This window comes from Ochlerotatus camptorhynchus, unplaced genomic scaffold (assembly GCF_037179485.1).
Source record: "Ochlerotatus camptorhynchus isolate MF236.1 unplaced genomic scaffold, CSIRO-AGI_Acam_v1.1 ptg000209l, whole genome shotgun sequence".
Lineage (NCBI taxonomy): Eukaryota > Metazoa > Arthropoda > Insecta > Diptera > Culicidae > Ochlerotatus > Ochlerotatus camptorhynchus.
Window position 1 is genome coordinate 1100513 of NW_027040699.1, and position 15994 is coordinate 1116506.

Below are 15994 nucleotides of genomic sequence, written 5' to 3' on the forward strand. Positions count from 1 at the left end.
AAATAAATGTTAGATACATTCATTTTTAATGTTACTTCATACGCGAAGTTTGCGATTTTCAGAGTTGGTTGGAAATGCTATCTAACATGAAGCTTTAGTGTGTTAATTTATGCGATAGATAATGGTCTTAGAGCACCGCCACGGGAGTCCCCATACGGATCCCTATCTCTATTTTCGAGCCCCATATAGCAACTTATGCCCGCACCGGTAGTAGCTAAACGGGGTTGGGAAATGAGAACGCAACAAAAATCAAGTTATGAGTTTTCATATTTGGCGCCCCACTAAAACTCTGCACTGGGTCGCTATTTTGTTTGCTTGTGACACTGCTGCTCTGCTTCGCACTTTTTCTGTTTACGTTTCGTGGTTAAGTTTACGTTTCGATTTGTTTCGCAGTGCATTAAATTTCATTTTTTTGAGGATGAATACCAAAGCAAGAGGAAAAAGCTGGACATCCGAAGAAGATACGGCGCTTTGTCTCGCGTGGTTGGATGTGTCCCAGGCAGTGCTGAGATTTGTCATTGTCATTGACAGACTTTCGCGCCATATTGACAGAATTGTTCGTCACATAGTCACTGACAGACTTGATCCTCAAAAAACCTTCGTCAAAATCTCATTCATGTTTTCGTCAATGACAAAGATTCTCCTGGTAACAAAAAGTGTAATTTCATACATTCTGTGTCACATTATTGTTAACCAAGTAGTTCAGGAGGTAGATGCTTATTCACATTAACGGCTTCATGTAATTGTGTTGCTCAAGTCAGTAAATTTCGTTACAAATTTAGTTAATATAAAAATCTACACATGTTCGTCACTGACAGCATTGTCATTGACAATTGACATGGTTTGCCTTGACTATGACTGTTAGTTCAAATAAGTGACCAAAGCAGAATTGTCAATATCACCGTGTATTGTCGAGATTTTGCAGCACTGGTCCCAGGACCCCATCACAGGAACAAATCAGAAGGCAGAAACATTGTATGGCAGAATCCAGCAAATTTTTGCAGAAATCTGCCGGGAGAAAAACTTTGCTGTTGACCCCGAGCGGCGGGGAATGAAAGGGATAAAGTCCAGGTGGTCAACCATAAACAGAAGCGTGAATAAGTTTGCTGGCTGCCTGGCACAGGTTCAATCCCGGCAACAAAGCGGTGCTTCTCCGGAGGACGTGTTGCAGCAAGCGCTTATGCTGTATAACACCAAGGAAGGAACATCATTCAGTCTGATGCACTGCTTCAAGATTTTGGAGGGTGCTCCAAAATGGATCCAACAAGCCACAGCAAAACAGGTAGGTTTTTCCAGCTTGAATATGTATGTACAAAATGATTTCTTTCATATTTTTGTTCAGAAATCAACAGTAACTGGGAGGCGTAAACGCTCAGCCACTCCTCAAGAAGCGGAAGAGGAGCAAGCAGTTGGATTACCATGTGACGAAGCGGAGAATACTTCCGGAGCTGGATGCTCTCGGCCAATGGGACAGAAAGCAAGCAAAACAGCGGAAGCGTCAAGGAAAAGCTTGGCGGATGCTAGTATGGCAATGGCAGATAATGGGAGAATTTTAGCTGCTTTGACAAAAAAAAACTCGAAGACAGCATCCAGAGAACTGTGGCTTACAAGCAAATGGTGAACCATGCTATAATGTCAATCGACTTGGATAAAATGACTGGTATGGCCAGAGAATTCTATATTCTGGAACAAACACGTATCCTCAACGAAACACGAAAAGCTGCTATGGATAATGTGGGACAATTTGGTTGCGGCCAGTCTTATGAAGAGATTCTTTTGGAAGTACCCATCAATTAAGACGACACAGCAATGCCTCCGGGTCCGCAAGTAAATGCCGATTCAAACAGCAACGATGCCACCAAAACCGTTCCAACCCCACCTGCTGATTCTGAGGATGAATATGACGTAGGCTATATTCATATCCTGGATGCGAGATCAAACGCAGATTCCAACACTGATGAGAGCATCTGGGTTCCCGAGGCGTGTGCCGAGGCGCCATCCAATTCAGAGAATGAGTCTTGCTCCGAAGATAGTTCCATTTTGCAGTCAGATTCCGAATGTTTTTTTTTCTTTGTTTCGTTGTGATGGTTATCACAGTATTTCATGTTAATCATGTGTTTTGGAATGTATGCTTCTTCTTACTTCTTGTTTTATGCTTCCACCCAGGGCTCTACAATTTCGAAGCTCTAAAATGAACTCGTGTTTTGTTTCTCTCATACATACGTGTTCGACGCTTCATTTCTATAACGCCTAGCTAGACTATCAGCAAGAAACGAAAATAAAAAAAGCAGGACGCTTAGAAGGAAAGGCTGGCTGTGGAACTTCTCGTCGTTGCTTTGCTCATCGCTTTCAATGTAACTAACGTCGATTTTCTAGTTAAACGAAACCTCATTATGGCTTTCAATCCCCTTTCACGAACACTCTATCACCGCTCTTTCAATTTGTTTAAAATGCGTTATGTCCCGTTTTCGATCATTTTGTTTAGATAAATATATGGATGGAAAATAAATTAAAAATATGACGTGTAATCTTCAAGTGTTTTGACGTGAGAAATGCTTTAAATGTGTTATTTCATTTTCCGTCATATACGTCATGAAACCTCTGTTGATGTGTTTCATGAAAGAGAAAACTATCAAAGTCGAGCGCTCTTTCGCTCATCCGTTTCGACGAAGCTTGAAAGGAAGACCAATCGAGCGACGGGAGAAAGAGAGACAAGCGATTGAACATTTGTTTGTGCACGCCGACTGAGGTTCTAGAATGCTGCGAAGCTGTTCGACTTTAACAGAAAAAGAAAGCCAGCAGTCTCTCGTCGCATCGATTTGGTCGATTGAAGCTGATATTGTGACGCCCTGCTTCCACCATATTAGTGATACAAATTTACCTTTGAAATCATGGAAATCAGCAATGTACGGTATTGAGAGATGTCTGGGCTGGGGGATATCCCCTATCCAACTTTATCATTTTACGTAACGAAGCATTACGAACATCACCAGTCTCATTGTGTCCCTACTTGATCATTCTGGTTCCCAGAATACAGAACGAACCCAAGGGGGCATCCATTGATTACATCTCACTCTAAGGGAAGAAGAGGGCTTAGAAATATATGACAAGCAATGCATAAAATATAACAAAAACGTAACGAATGGCAGAGGGGGATTAATTTTACCTCAATCTCGCATGACGCAATTAATGGATGCTCCTTAATACATTCGACACTTTAATACTGAAGCCACAATTCAATTAGGGAGGATATCGAGTTAAGCTGAGTTGAGACAAGGCATGTCAATTGATCAACTCAGTTGAATTCAATTGGCTTGAAAAGTTGAGCCTGGTTCAACTTTTTTTCAATTCAAGTGAGTTGATCAAGTCAGTTGAATGGCATGGTTTACACGTTCAATTCGCATTCAAGTCAGTTGAATTCAACTGACTTGCCCTATCTAAACCCAGCTTTACGGAAGATGTAATGTTATAGAAAATGAACTTGAACCTGGCAGGGACGATACCATCTTCAAGAGTACATGCTCATACTTTGCCAAGTTTAATAACCCCATATTCATTATCGAGTTTGGTAGACCAGACTGTAGTGGTATTTATCAATCCACATTGCTTTATTTTTACCAGAATTTATACTCTAGTTTTTATTGAAGCTGTAGTGTAGATTACTGGAACATATTTGAAACCTGAAAATTCATCACTTTAATCTTCTTCCTCATCTTCTTCTCCTTTCATTGCCCATAGATGCTCTATTAGGTCATTCCTCAATTGAAAGTGCTGGTTAGTATCATGAACAGCTTTGTACCGCGACAAAAATGTCTCAAATTTCTCCTGATTTTCTGGACCTATCCGATGGATGTCAGCTGTAATTTCATCGATGTTGCTTTCAGGGTTCGCTTCACAGATCGTTGGATCATCTTTTTCATTTTCAATGATCATGTTATGGATAATAATGCAAGCTGTAATTATTGATTCCAAGACATCTTTTTGCCAGAGCCTAGCCGGTGTTTTAATGATAGCGAACCGCGACATCAATACACCAAACGCTCGCTCGACATCCTTCCGGGCAGACTCCTGCATTTGTGCGTAGTGCTGAGAATATGAGAAAATAACATGTATCAGATGTATCAGAGTCTAATTTTTCTTTGATAAAATCTCGGATAAAATTATATTAAAAAAATCCTTGTTACCTTCTTTTTTAGTCCAACTGGAGAAGAAATTGTCTGTACCAATGTTGCTAGTGGTGGGTAAATACCATCTGCAAGATAGTAGCCAACGCTGTATTGTCGCCCGTTTACTGTGTATTTAGCCATTGTATATCTCCGAGAATAATGGAGAGCGGTCAAGAACATTAATGTCATTATTTGAACCTGGCATCCCAAAAAAGGCATGCCAGATCCAAAGATCGTAATTTGCTACTGCTTCCAGGACGATTGTTGGTTTTTTCTCTTTTCCGCAAAACTGGCCGGCCCATGCTGTAGGGCAATTCTTCCATGTCCAATGGCAGCAGTCTAAGGATCCTAGCATTCCAGGAAATCCACGACTCTTTCCAACACGCAACAACCTCTCCACATCGTCAGGTTTTGGGTAGCGTAGGTACTAGGGGCCGTAAATACGAACAGTGGTTTCACAAAACTCCACAAGAGATTTCAGCGCTGTTGTCTCTGCCATCCTGATGTATTCATCTACAGCATCCGCTGGCATGCCATATGCAAGCTGACGGATTGCGGCGGTGCATTTTTGAAGGCCAGTTAATCCTAGTTTACCAGCCGCATCTCGCTTTTGCACGAAGTAAGGATTCGCGGCTTCTATTTCTGCAACAATCTTTGTAAACAAGTTTCGGGACATTCGAAACCGCCGCCGAAACTGTGAATCACTATACGTGGGATTCTCGGAGAAGTAATCATGAAACAGTCGCTCAGCTCCTAGATGAGCACCTCTGTTGATATTCGGTTTTTTTCCAGGCCGAGATCCTCCAGCTCGATTTTTCTCGTCTTCTCCCAAAGCCCTTAACAACAGTTCATGTGACTGGTAAACATAATGATTTACAACTTCAATGTCTTCCTCGTCACTTAAAACGATGGAATCAGCTGCTCCCGGGAAACAATCTGCCGTCAATGCATTTGGAATATTCATGATATAACTACACAACTATTGCACATCGATCGACTGATAAAAATGAAATATTACATCAATATGACGATGTTCTTCGTGGGTATGTATATTGTTTTGAGTTTTAGCAATACACGATGAAAAGACATTACTCAAGTCACTAAACTCAAAATATGCATTACCGGTGGAAGAATGGGGTGCTAAGCTAAAATAGCTACCTAGATGGAGCCTTATTATAGGGATAGAGATAGCGCCTCCCGTGGCGGTGCTCTTAGAAGAGGGTAGGTAGATAGTTCCGTTAGAGTCCGGCAGTATGAATATTGAATAGAAGTTGAAAATGAGCGAAGGGCCATTAATGCGACAGTGCAAGTCAAACGCACACTCTTTGCTTAACCCGTACGATGTACGCGGAGATTGGAAGTATGTCTTCAAATCTACAAGCTTCATGTTAGATAGCATTTCCAACCAACTCTGGCCTTTTTCCATAATGGCAGGATGCCAAATCCGACTTTGGAAGCACGGCAACACGGAACAATCAACAATCAATACGAAACTAACGATTTTAAATTGGCTCACTACTTGACTAGCCTATTAGTCCCAAGCAAATCGACTAACGACCCCATTATAATATAAATTCCAGTACTACATTATGTTTGTTTTGATTCGCTATGAAAGTTTGACAGATAAAATTAGGGGTTAGTGGATTTTCCTATGTTTGGAGGGGTGCATCGATTAGCTTGAGACCGAAGATAGTACCAGAGCTGAGCCAAAAAGTTGAACTCGTTTCTTCGGGACCCTCTGGTCTTAGAGTTACCTCTATGGAACTATCGTGTTGCTTCAGGAAAGGCAGCAGTCGTTTTTCCAGACACTCGTTCACTTAAATTTCCTGTTTGACGGTCCCAGTTCCAATGAAATTGTTCTTTTTCTAGCCACAGCTACAGATAGCCTGCCAAACCAGATAGTTCTTAGCGAACTTCGACAGTTTCATATGCTTGAAAATGTCTGCGATCTTTCCCCTTCCCGTTGCCGTATAAAACTCCTGTCCGGGAAGTTGTTTGCCTTGACGTAGTTCGAATTTTCGCGATGTGCGTTTCTCCTCTTGCTTGGACGTCACTTTGTTCAGAGCGTAAAATTATTGGATTCAATTCATTGCTCTATCAGGATTCAGTCACTCACGAACAGGCGACTCTTACCGCTTGTCTTCGCTCACACAGCATGTAATTGAGGCATTTTTCCATAGAAATTGTACGCTCAATCATTCAAAACAAGGGTTGGGTAGCATAACGGAAGAATAAACGTGCTGACTGGAGCGCTCGTCTGTCAGTGACTCGTCTACTTCCCAATCATTCAGACTCTCACGAAGCAGTGAATTATGAGGTGAAAAGGGTAAAAATTACTCATGGAACCTGACTGTTTTGCGCAATGACATTGATAATTGAAGATCAAATGTCAAAATCAAAATAGAGACATCATTCTGCACGCACACACCTACAAAATGAGGGGTGTTCGACCAAATTTTGATCACAACACCCTTTTAGTCATTGAGAATATTATCTCTAGAATTCTTGGAGCATTCAAAAATAAATCAATAACTATTATGACTATTATGTGGTACCGAATATAGTTTTGTGCACAGTTGGTGCACACGATGCCTTTAAATACATCCAAACAATAGTAGCCATGTCCCCTGTGTCGATTGGGGACCTAATCTGATAAAATCCAATATGGTAACCAAAAAAATTTCCATTCCGAATGAAAGCTCTTCACTTCATAATAACGTGTTGTTTGCAGAAGGCTATAAATTCAACTGTTTCAAAAACTGTAAGGTCTCTTGGTGAGCGAGGGGACCATTAATTAGGGCTAAGGAAAGTGCCAATCTAAAAAGCAAACGGATATATTAAAATATGTAAAACCCATGTGTCAATGGTGGCCTGGTTTCAACGAGAATTACTCACTAGAAGAAACCCGAGGATCGAAGGGAAATTATCGGGATTACCCGGAGGGTCCCAACAAGGAATAATAATATGAAAACTAATTAAACATGAGTAGATAATATTTAGCACTAGAAGCGCCTCATATTTTTTGTTTGCAGCTTTAGGTAGAAATAAAAACTTCCATTCCGTCCTACTTCTTATATGCTTTTTTTCTGTTCCAAAAGAATTATTACCCATAGATCTTTTGTTTGAGCACGGAACCGGATTCAGTTTGCGATCTTGGCCTTCCGGTTCCGCAAATGGCCATTGTCATCGACAGTGAAGCAGGCACTTCGTTGCTTAAAAATTGTTTAATGCATGTCAATTGTTATCTTACGGCGACTATCTTTAATTCTAAATCAGCATGTTCCTTATTCAGTTTCTGAACTAGCTTACCTTTTTAAATCGTTACGAAGAACATTTTTTTTTTTTTTAAATCTTTATTTTAGAGATTTTTAGCCTGAGGCTAGTTCATCTCTTGTTACGAAGAACAGTGTTCAGTCTGAAAATAAAGCAAAGTACTGTTAGATTGGCCTCGGCACCAACTCTTCTATATCGCCTACCTGCATGTGTTCCTCCAGCGAGGTCTTACTTCGAAAAAGCTTCCCACAGCCGCCGCAATGTTCGTGCAGTTTTGCCCCAGCATGTTGCTGCACTTCATGAAAGACCACCTCCCGTCGCTCGTCGAATTCCAGTGGACAGTAGTTGCAGCAATACGGTTTGTGGGTGGCCATATGATCGTTGTAGAACAGTGCCGAGGAGAACGAGCGATTACAGTTCTTGCAAGCGCGCTTATATTTTTCCAGATGCGAACTACTTATGTGCTCCGTTAAAATGTCTCTATCTTGGAACGATTTATTGCATATGTAACATTTGCATGAGTTATTGGTGTCGTTCGGAGTAGCCACCGGCATTTGTTCCATGGAATCTGAAAAGTCTAGTTGTGTCTCTTCCTTTACGATAATATCCTCAAATTGTTCCATGCCATCGTTGTCCGAATCTGAATCTATTGCAATTACTTTACTAGGATTACTTTCTTCCGCTTCATCTGACGAATCTAAACTGATAGTCGTAACCGGGTGTATCTCCAAGAGAACAGTGTTCGCCTCGTTCAGAAATAAGCCATTGTTCCGGAATACCACCTTCTCCTGTGTCATCATTTTAAATACTTTTTTGTGACCCTTCCAGGCAGCATCAATCTTTCGCCAAAAGGAATGGGTCATATCGATTTGAATTACACAGCTTTCGCAAAAATATTGCCCTACTTGCGGTCTCTTCTTCGGAAAGTTTAAGTACTTTCTGGCCAGTGAATACAAGGTTTCATTGTCACCCGAGACGATACGCTCCGAAAGCTTGTACATGTCATTAACGGTATCGAAGCGCAGGCACAACTCACAGTTGGCAATCTGGATCAGCACGTTTTCCCTATAAAAATTCCAATAAACAAATAAACTACTGAATCATACCACGGATACAAGGTTCTCGATTTTACCGGAAAAACAACGTCGGTTCTCGGTACTCATTCTCATCCGCATTCTCGACAATTTCATCGCCGTCCTTCTGTACCGGAACGGCAAAGTGCATATTGCAGATCTGTGCCTCCTGCGGTTGAAACTGGGGAACTTCTTGCCCGGTTCCGACTTCGATGGCTGCCAACCAGCGGTTTACCAGGCGAGGAGCGCGCGGAAACCAGGTCGTCCATTCCTGGAGAAGATTTATACAACCGGGTACGACACAGGTTGGCATAGCGGATTGAGCAAAGGCCGAAAGTGCCGAGAATCGATAGAAACCGCCGCGCAACCGATCAACTCAGACGAGTCGTAAAACTGTAAACCTCTCTGTGAAAACGAAAGCCTACACAGTAAACAAACAAATAAACGCCAGAATGAGCACCAACACGCCCACTGAGAATAACTCAGGCTCTGAACCATTTGGTGGATTATTTTAACTTTTGGTTAAAATTTGACAGATATAAAGTTATCGATTGACCCTGCTATCCGAGCGTGGTTATTTCTGACAGACAAGAAGTTAAATGTTGACAACCGTGGCTGAGTTCTTCTCGAAGACCGGTCGATCGGCAGCTCAAGGATTTTCGAACATCGAGAATAACTTTCGAAATGTCACTTTTAACCACGAGTTAAATTTAACTCGGCAAATGGTTCACAGCCTCAGGCTGTCAAATTGATTAAATTTCAAGCAAAATGGGAATAGTTCAATTCAGTGCCAACATTTCAAAGGGGCGTAATTGCATTTGTAAACAATGGCTTTAGCCATCGTTTTCTTTCGAATAAAAGCTCACTCATGAAAAATAATGACACCAGTAGGTAGATGAATGTTTTCTCTACCAGCTAGCGTTGTAATTTTGGAGAGGTAAGATTTCATTCGCGAGAAATTGACGGCTAAAGTCATTGTTTACAAAAGCAATTACGCCCCTTTGAAATGTTGGCACTGAATTTATCAATGTATGGACTGTAGGGCTTCCCTAATAAAAAATTACCACAAACGAACGATAACCCAAATCATTGAACAATTCCACAAATGGTTTGGATGATACCCCGAATACGTCGTCAAGCAAATTAACCATACCATTTTTATTAGGGTTTAGTGAAAAGAACTGACTTTCGGTATTTTTTTCTTACCGTGTAGAATGAACACGAATGAACTCTCTCAACAAAAGGTTCATTTTCGTAAACAAAACTAGCTGTGCGAGAAAAGTCAGTTTGTTTGCTAGTGTTGGTTCCGTTAGCATCTTGAAGTCCAGGGAACATTAGGATTGGTGTGATACATCAGCTCAGCAAAGAATTCGTCTGTGACAGTCTCATCTAAAGACGTACAAAAGCGCCAGTGTACTCAAAGTACTCGAATAACATCATAAATAAGTAAAAATTTGCACCGCTTCCGACAAACTAGTGGCCATTTATCGCAATGCCAAGCAAATGTGGCGTTTCATCCTGCTTCGTGTACAGCTCCCATAAGGAGCACAAACTGTTTCGTATTCCGGCTGTTAGGAGCCGAGGCACTCCTACCGCTCGGCAGCAGATGATGCTACGTCGGTCCTTGTGGGCCACTAGTTGTGACCTAGACGATCCTCCTGCGCCGCACACCCTGATCTGTAGCCGTCACTTTGTATCCGGTAAGCCTGCTCAATTGGATGACGTGCACAACATCGATTGGGTTCCGACGCTTAATTTGAAGCATGACGACCATCCGGGAACTTCCTACAGTATCGGCCACGATGGATCTTCATTCGGAGATATAGTGGCAACGCCGGGACCGCAAATTAAGATCTACCCCATTCCTAGCGAAGTGTGCGAAATCGGCATTCCTCTGCCGACAGGAATCGAATCGACGTCAGCGTGCTGCGTTCCGGATTGCGTCAACCAGCGTCCGGAATGGGTGACCAATTTGCCTAACGATAGGGAACTTCAAAATCGATGGTTGACTGCGATTCAAATAGGAAGTGGTCAACCGGTTGTGGTGAGGCAGGGCGAAAAGAAAGGGGTTTGCAATATGCACTTCTCTGGCCAGCTGCTGGGAGCCACTGAGAATGGGTACCGGGAACCGACGCTGTTTGTGCGGTGAGCTATTAGGATTTGTGTTCTGGTTTGGGAATTATGGTTTATAGTTAATTCCGTTCCAGGGATAACGTACTGATGCAGGTAGTAGGCTGTCGGTTGTGTCTTAACTTCGATACGGTGGACAACATGTGCAACATGAAAATGAATCTGAGGGATGGACATTCTCTCCAGTGGATGGCCAAGACTTACTTTGGACAGTTTCAATCGGCGAAGGAGTACGCCGTAGAGGGCTTCTTCTGCGAGCGATGTACCATACAAATCGATATGGCTCACAGTTTCTGGCGGGAGCTTTCCGATAATGCCCGGAAGTTCAAATGGCTTCTGGTCAAGATGGCAAGCGAAAAGGTTGAATTCGGTAAGATTGTCGCTGTACCGACAGTTAAGCAAGATAGATTTATACTTCCAAAGCCAAGTGCCGTTGAGGAACGGCCAGCCAAGCAAACAACGCCCACTGTGCTAGATCCAAACCAAGTGAACAAACAGATGCCGAAAATTGATACAGATTCTTCGGAAGAAACGAATATTCAGGTGGAATGCGACCCTGGACTCTACGATTCATCATCGGACGTAGATTACGATATTCCGGAAAACCTTTTCGACGAGCAAAAGCAAGCGGTAAAAGTTGAACCCACGGAATTTACCGAAGAAGAGCCCTGTTTGACCGATCCGGATCCGCCGTATCTTACCAATCCACCGCCGATGACGGAACACCCAAAGCAGCTGCTATTCAAATGCTACCTGTGCGAAGCCAGACAGGCGAGCAAGAATTCCTTGATTCACCACCTCATGATGGACCATCAGGATCACAAATCGTTGCACTGCGCGGAGTGCAACGTGTCCTTCCAGAGAATTACCGTGTTCAACAAGCACCTTGGGATGCACGATCCGGCCAAGCGGTTGAAATGTTCCGTTTGCCCGCTGAGATTCCGGAAGAGCAGTGCCAAGGTCAAACACGAGGCGTCCCGGCACGGCTTGAACGTCCAGAACCAGCAGGCCACGGTGAAGGACAAAACCAAGAAGAACCAATGCTCGCAGTGCGACAAGGCCTTTGTCTACATCTCCGAGCTCAGGCGCCACGAGAAGGTGAGTTGGGAATGCTTTTTTAGTGTCGCATAGGAAAAAAAGAAGGGCGTCGAATGTCAATCGAAATACATAAATTAGGGAACAGACAACTTTTTCACTGTCAGGCACTCTATTCTGTAGTCTGTGAGTGGGAAATCACAAATCGTCTGTTATCAGGTCATGGCAATTCTTAATTAACATCCATCAGGTCATCGGATTCTAATATCCTGAGAAACAATCTTAGAAGAATTTCTTCTAGAAGAACCATAAGAAACTAAGGAGAAATTTTATAGAATCTTCAAAACGAATCTAAAGGTCTTCTAAGGGAAATCGAAATAATTGTCCGAGGGCAGCCAGGAGACATTTCCGGGAGAGGCCAGAAGAAACTACCGAAGAAATCAGAAGTCAAAAAGACTTATCTAGAGAAGTCGAAAAAGTATCACATTCCTGTGGAAATCAAAAGAAGCTATCCTGGAAGCCAGAAGGACTTCTCGAAGAAGCTTTTCTAGAAAGGCATGAAGAGATTTTTGGGAGAGTTCGAAACTATAAGAATATTCAAAGTCTGGTAACTTTCTGGTAATGATTCTGTCCGTCATTTCCTAGGATTAATTTCCTGTCTCCATAAAAATGTGAAATCTGTGCAGAACTCTTCGGGATTTCCCTCCAGAAAACTCTTGAAATTCACAATGCATTAATCTTAGTATTCTTAAAATTTTTCGCGATAATTTAAAATAATTTCTATTGATTATTTTGATCATCATCATTCCTGTATGCCATTTAGAATTCAAAACAGTATTGTCCCAATATTTCTTAGGATTTATTATCAGATTAACATAGGAATTTTACTCACAATTTCCTTGAAATGTTTTTCAAAATCCCTTAAAAAGGATCTTTCGGAATTCTCTCGAATCTCCTTAGAATTCGCTTGAACATTTCTTTCTTGAGAATCTTCTGATTGTAGTTCTCCTTGTAATTTTCTTTGCATCGGGGAAATGGCACTAATGTTGGCCTATGGATCTAAGATTGGGCCCATCGCTAAAAATCTGCTATTTATCAATTTTATCAAGATGAACGCATCATTGGGACGGTACTAATGGATATTTTTGGTCGCTATTGAAAATTTAGTCGATTGCTGAATTTATGTATGGGCCCAAATTAAGAGCATTTAGGCCGACATTACATTCATTTCCCCTACTTCTCAAAATTACCTGAAATTTCTAGTCAAATTCTATTGAAAATCTCCTCAGAATTCTTCTATAATTTCCCCTATAATTCCTTTACAATTCTCTTCAAAACTCATTTGGCATTCTCATCATAATTCTCTGTCAAAATCCTAAAATTTTAATCCAGTCCAAGAGCCATATATGTTTTAATTGAGATCTCTATAACACACCATATGTGTAACTTTTTTCCAATGACACCAATTGCTGAAATCAAAGTGGTCACCCTGTATGCAATCTAATGAAGTGCGAAGCTATCTCCCCCAGCACAGGCATCAACATTATCAAGCAACGTGTGAAATTTTCGCGGCAATACCACCAAAACATTACTAATCTAACACCTCCACATCTCCATCCCCCACCCAGTTCAGGCATCAAGGAGTGGTCATCGCCCGGTGCGAAATCTGCGATAAAACGTTCGCCTCGGAGCGTAACCTCACCCGGCACCTGAAGCTACACCGGGGGGATGAGAAGCCCCCGAGCCTGACGACCCGAACGTCGACCGAAATCCGGTGCAACCTGTGCCTGGTGGCATTGGAAGTGTCCAAGGACATGGTGACGCACCTGGAGCAGGTTCACCCGGACGCCGAGTTCCAAACCTATCCCTGTAAGCACTGTGAAGAGGTGTTCTTCTCGCCGACATCCCGGGCCAACCACAACAACATTCACTCGGATATTTACGCGTGCGATCTGTGCGGGAAGCGGCACTACTCGAAGCTGATGTTGCAGAGACATCGCCAATCTAAGCACGGTATTGCGATGGACGAAGACCAGTTCCGGAAGTGTCCGGTTTGCGGGAGGCGCTACATCAAGGGTACCGACTACTTGCGCCATATGCGAACCCACGAGAAGGAAACATTCATCTGCGAAACTTGCGGCAAGAAGTTCCGGGAGCGTGAGCAACTACGGATCCACGAACGGATCCATACGCACGAGAAGCCGATGGAGTGCGTGGCTTGCGGGGCCAGATTTGGTTCACCGGCTTCGCTGTCCCGGCATAAGAAGGTTTGCTCCAAGATTGAAAGGAAGTAGGCAGGTAAGTGACTGATTAATTTTGATCTCTTGTCGTAAGTATTTATTCGTATGGTATCACTCTATTGTGTAGGGTAAATTGTAATCACCTATTCGTTCGCATTATTTTCGTGATCTTCGAAAGCCTTGAAGCCTACTTCCCTGACACAGACATCATAATCAACGTGTGGAATCACGATTGAGGCAATCTTTCATTTCGATTTGTTATCCGTGCAGTCAGTCTACTGTAACTCGTCCGTCGATTCAATGGAAACACCACGATCTGGCAGAAACTGTCAACGACCTGCTCTCGGGTAAAATTTCGGTGGATGTACTTTGGTTCGTGCGGAAAATTACCTAAAAAGTTGACAGGCTCTTTTCAAATATTGCACGAGCATTTCGGACTTATCATACTTGCGGATACCTAAGAGGAAGAGGTGACAATTGGCTTCTTCCTCTTTTATTTCTATCTCTATCTCTATCTCTATCTTTATCTATCTCTATCTCTATCTTACGCACATGAAATCGGCCAATCAGGAGCTGGTTCACGTTTGACAGAAAAGTGGTTCATTTTCGCCCCCGTATTGTCACCTCTTCTCTTAGGTGGATACCTGCGATTGCAGCGCCACGGTGGCCGATTCTAACTTGGATTTGTCCATTCGGAAAGGGAAAAATAAAATTGATTTGACAGTTGGAGTGGAACGGTGGAACTGCTCTAATCAAGTGTCTGGGATTTAATTTATTTTTAAATTCCTGGCACATTAAAAATGTCTAAGGTCTTTGAACCTGGATAAATTTTCAAAATGTTTAGGTTTTGCAAATTTGTTTATGTAAGACTTTTGCGATAAAACGCCCTAATAAAAATTGTATGGTTAATTTGCTTAACGACGTTTTCTGGGTATCATCCAAACCATTTGTGGAATAGTTCAATGATTTGGGTTATCGTTCGTTTATGGTTATTTTTTATTAGGGCGGGCTTTTACAAGTCTTGCAAATTGGCAAAGACGGACTTGCGGGTTATATGTCATGTGGTCTAAAGTCGTTTGACAGTTCTTTCCAGTTTTACTGTTTTTGAATTTTGTAAATCAATATGCATGTTAGGGTAGGTCACCGTTATATGAAAAAACGCAAACTTAACCTCATCAAGCGAGAACAACCCTCTTTTTGCTTCCATTTGGGGTCCCATTCAACCGTGCAAAATTTCGGTACGATTGGTTGTAAGCCGGCTTTGCACATTTTGTTTGAAATTGTTATGGAAATTAGTATGAGAAAACCTACTTTTTTTCATTTTCATCCCTAGATACCACCAGACCTCTAGGGATCTAAGTAGAGACTAGAGATTTTGCTTAAACCATGCAACTAATCTTGTGACATTTTAGTCCAGAAAGTGCCTAACAACTTTGCCGAATGAAGTACGGTGCTAGAATGTCTCTAAACAAAGTTATAGCTGTTCAAATTTATGATTTGAAGTAAATCAAAGATATCTAATTAACAAGATATCCCACTGTTAGGGTACAACCTCTGGGAACACTGTCGTGTCCCCTTTGTAGCGGATGCTACCGAGATATTTTCTTATCTTTATAATCATAACTGGCACTGTTCGATGGCTCAAATTTCACCGCATGCGGGTACTCCTGAAAGGAGACCAGTCATTTGAAATAAAGAGTCTGAATTCATAAAGAGACGACATCTTATCCATTTGACAGGTCTTCTGCTCGATTGGAATAACTTTTCCTATGACTTTGACAGATAATCGATAGTTCCAATTTTGACAAGTCGTCTCTTTATAAATTCAGGCTCTTTAATTTGAAAGAGCTGTAGGAACAAGCCATTGATGCTGCAAAAGTTCGACAGCAGAAAAAGAAGTTGCTGAAAAAGCGATTGAAACGTAGGAGCGTAGTTGTAAATCGATCCTGACGAAAGTATTCGAACGACAAAGCCGTATGCACCTGAAACGTCAGATGTTGATTCTGCGTTTGACGATGGTTCACTGGCAGGAACATTTCCTGCGTTTCGATGGTTTCGATCGACCTGTGAAGGATTA

The 15994-nt window shown here is 42.1% G+C and overlaps 3 protein-coding genes across 4 annotated transcripts; 1 reads left to right on the forward strand and 2 right to left on the reverse strand.

Moving 5' to 3' along the window:
* Positions 1-3584: 3584 nt before the first annotated feature.
* LOC135703107 (uncharacterized) lies at positions 3585-5130 on the reverse strand. Its single transcript, XM_065224210.1, has 3 exons — positions 4751-5130; positions 4185-4308; positions 3585-4086 (listed from the first exon to the last, which is right to left on the reverse strand). Exons 1-3 carry the CDS (start codon positions 5128-5130, stop codon positions 3697-3699), a joined length of 894 nt encoding a protein of 297 aa, XP_065080282.1. The 3' UTR covers positions 3585-3696.
* A 2295-nt stretch (positions 5131-7425) lies between these two features.
* On the reverse strand, positions 7426-8888 carry LOC135703064 (zinc finger protein 26-like). The gene is made up of 4 exons (XM_065224173.1): positions 8572-8888; positions 7643-8504; positions 7560-7581; positions 7426-7486 (listed from the first exon to the last, which is right to left on the reverse strand). Exons 1-3 carry the CDS (start codon positions 8823-8825, stop codon positions 7561-7563), a joined length of 1137 nt encoding a protein of 378 aa, XP_065080245.1. The 5' UTR covers positions 8826-8888; the 3' UTR covers positions 7426-7486; position 7560.
* A 1028-nt stretch (positions 8889-9916) lies between these two features.
* Positions 9917-14143, forward strand: LOC135703068 (zinc finger protein 28-like). Of its 2 annotated transcripts, XM_065224178.1 has the most exons (4): positions 9917-10657; positions 10720-11740; positions 13306-13975; positions 14045-14139. In XM_065224178.1, exons 1-3 carry the CDS (start codon positions 10005-10007, stop codon positions 13969-13971), a joined length of 2340 nt encoding a protein of 779 aa, XP_065080250.1. In that variant the 5' UTR covers positions 9917-10004; the 3' UTR covers positions 13972-13975; positions 14045-14139. The 2 variants fall into 2 exon arrangements, with proteins under 2 accessions (XP_065080250.1, XP_065080249.1); XM_065224177.1 differs by having other exon boundaries at positions 13306-14143.
* Positions 14144-15994: the final 1851 nt, after the last annotated feature.

What these genes read in the sequence shown, in the direction of transcription:
- LOC135703064 (XM_065224173.1), bottom strand. Translation starts at nt 8,825, where the DNA reads ATGCCAACCTGTGTCGTACCCGGTTGTATAAATCTTCTCCAGGAATGG. An exon ending in GAACCGACGTTGTTTTTCCG is followed by an intron (nt 8,505 to 8,571) that starts GTAAAATCGAGA and finishes GAATTTTTATAG; the next exon opens with GGAAAACGTGCTGATCCAGA. An exon ending in CGCTGGAGGAACACATGCAG is followed by an intron (nt 7,582 to 7,642) that starts GTAGGCGATATA and finishes CTTTATTTTCAG; the next exon opens with ACTGAACACTGTTCTTCGTA.
- LOC135703068 (XM_065224177.1), top strand. Translation starts at nt 10,005, where the DNA reads ATGCCAAGCAAATGTGGCGTTTCATCCTGCTTCGTGTACAGCTCCCAT. An exon ending in GAACCGACGCTGTTTGTGCG is followed by an intron (nt 10,658 to 10,719) that starts GTGAGCTATTAG and finishes ATTCCGTTCCAG; the next exon opens with GGATAACGTACTGATGCAGG. An exon ending in AGCTCAGGCGCCACGAGAAG is followed by an intron (nt 11,741 to 13,305) that starts GTGAGTTGGGAA and finishes TCCCCCACCCAG; the next exon opens with TTCAGGCATCAAGGAGTGGT.
- LOC135703107 (XM_065224210.1), bottom strand. Translation starts at nt 5,130, where the DNA reads ATGAATATTCCAAATGCATTGACGGCAGATTGTTTCCCGGGAGCAGCT. An exon ending in GATGCGGCTGGTAAACTAGG is followed by an intron (nt 4,309 to 4,750) that starts ATTAACTGGCCT and finishes TCGGAGATATAC; the next exon opens with AATGGCTAAATACACAGTAA. An exon ending in CAGTTGGACTAAAAAAGAAG is followed by an intron (nt 4,087 to 4,184) that starts GTAACAAGGATT and finishes TCATATTCTCAG; the next exon opens with CACTACGCACAAATGCAGGA.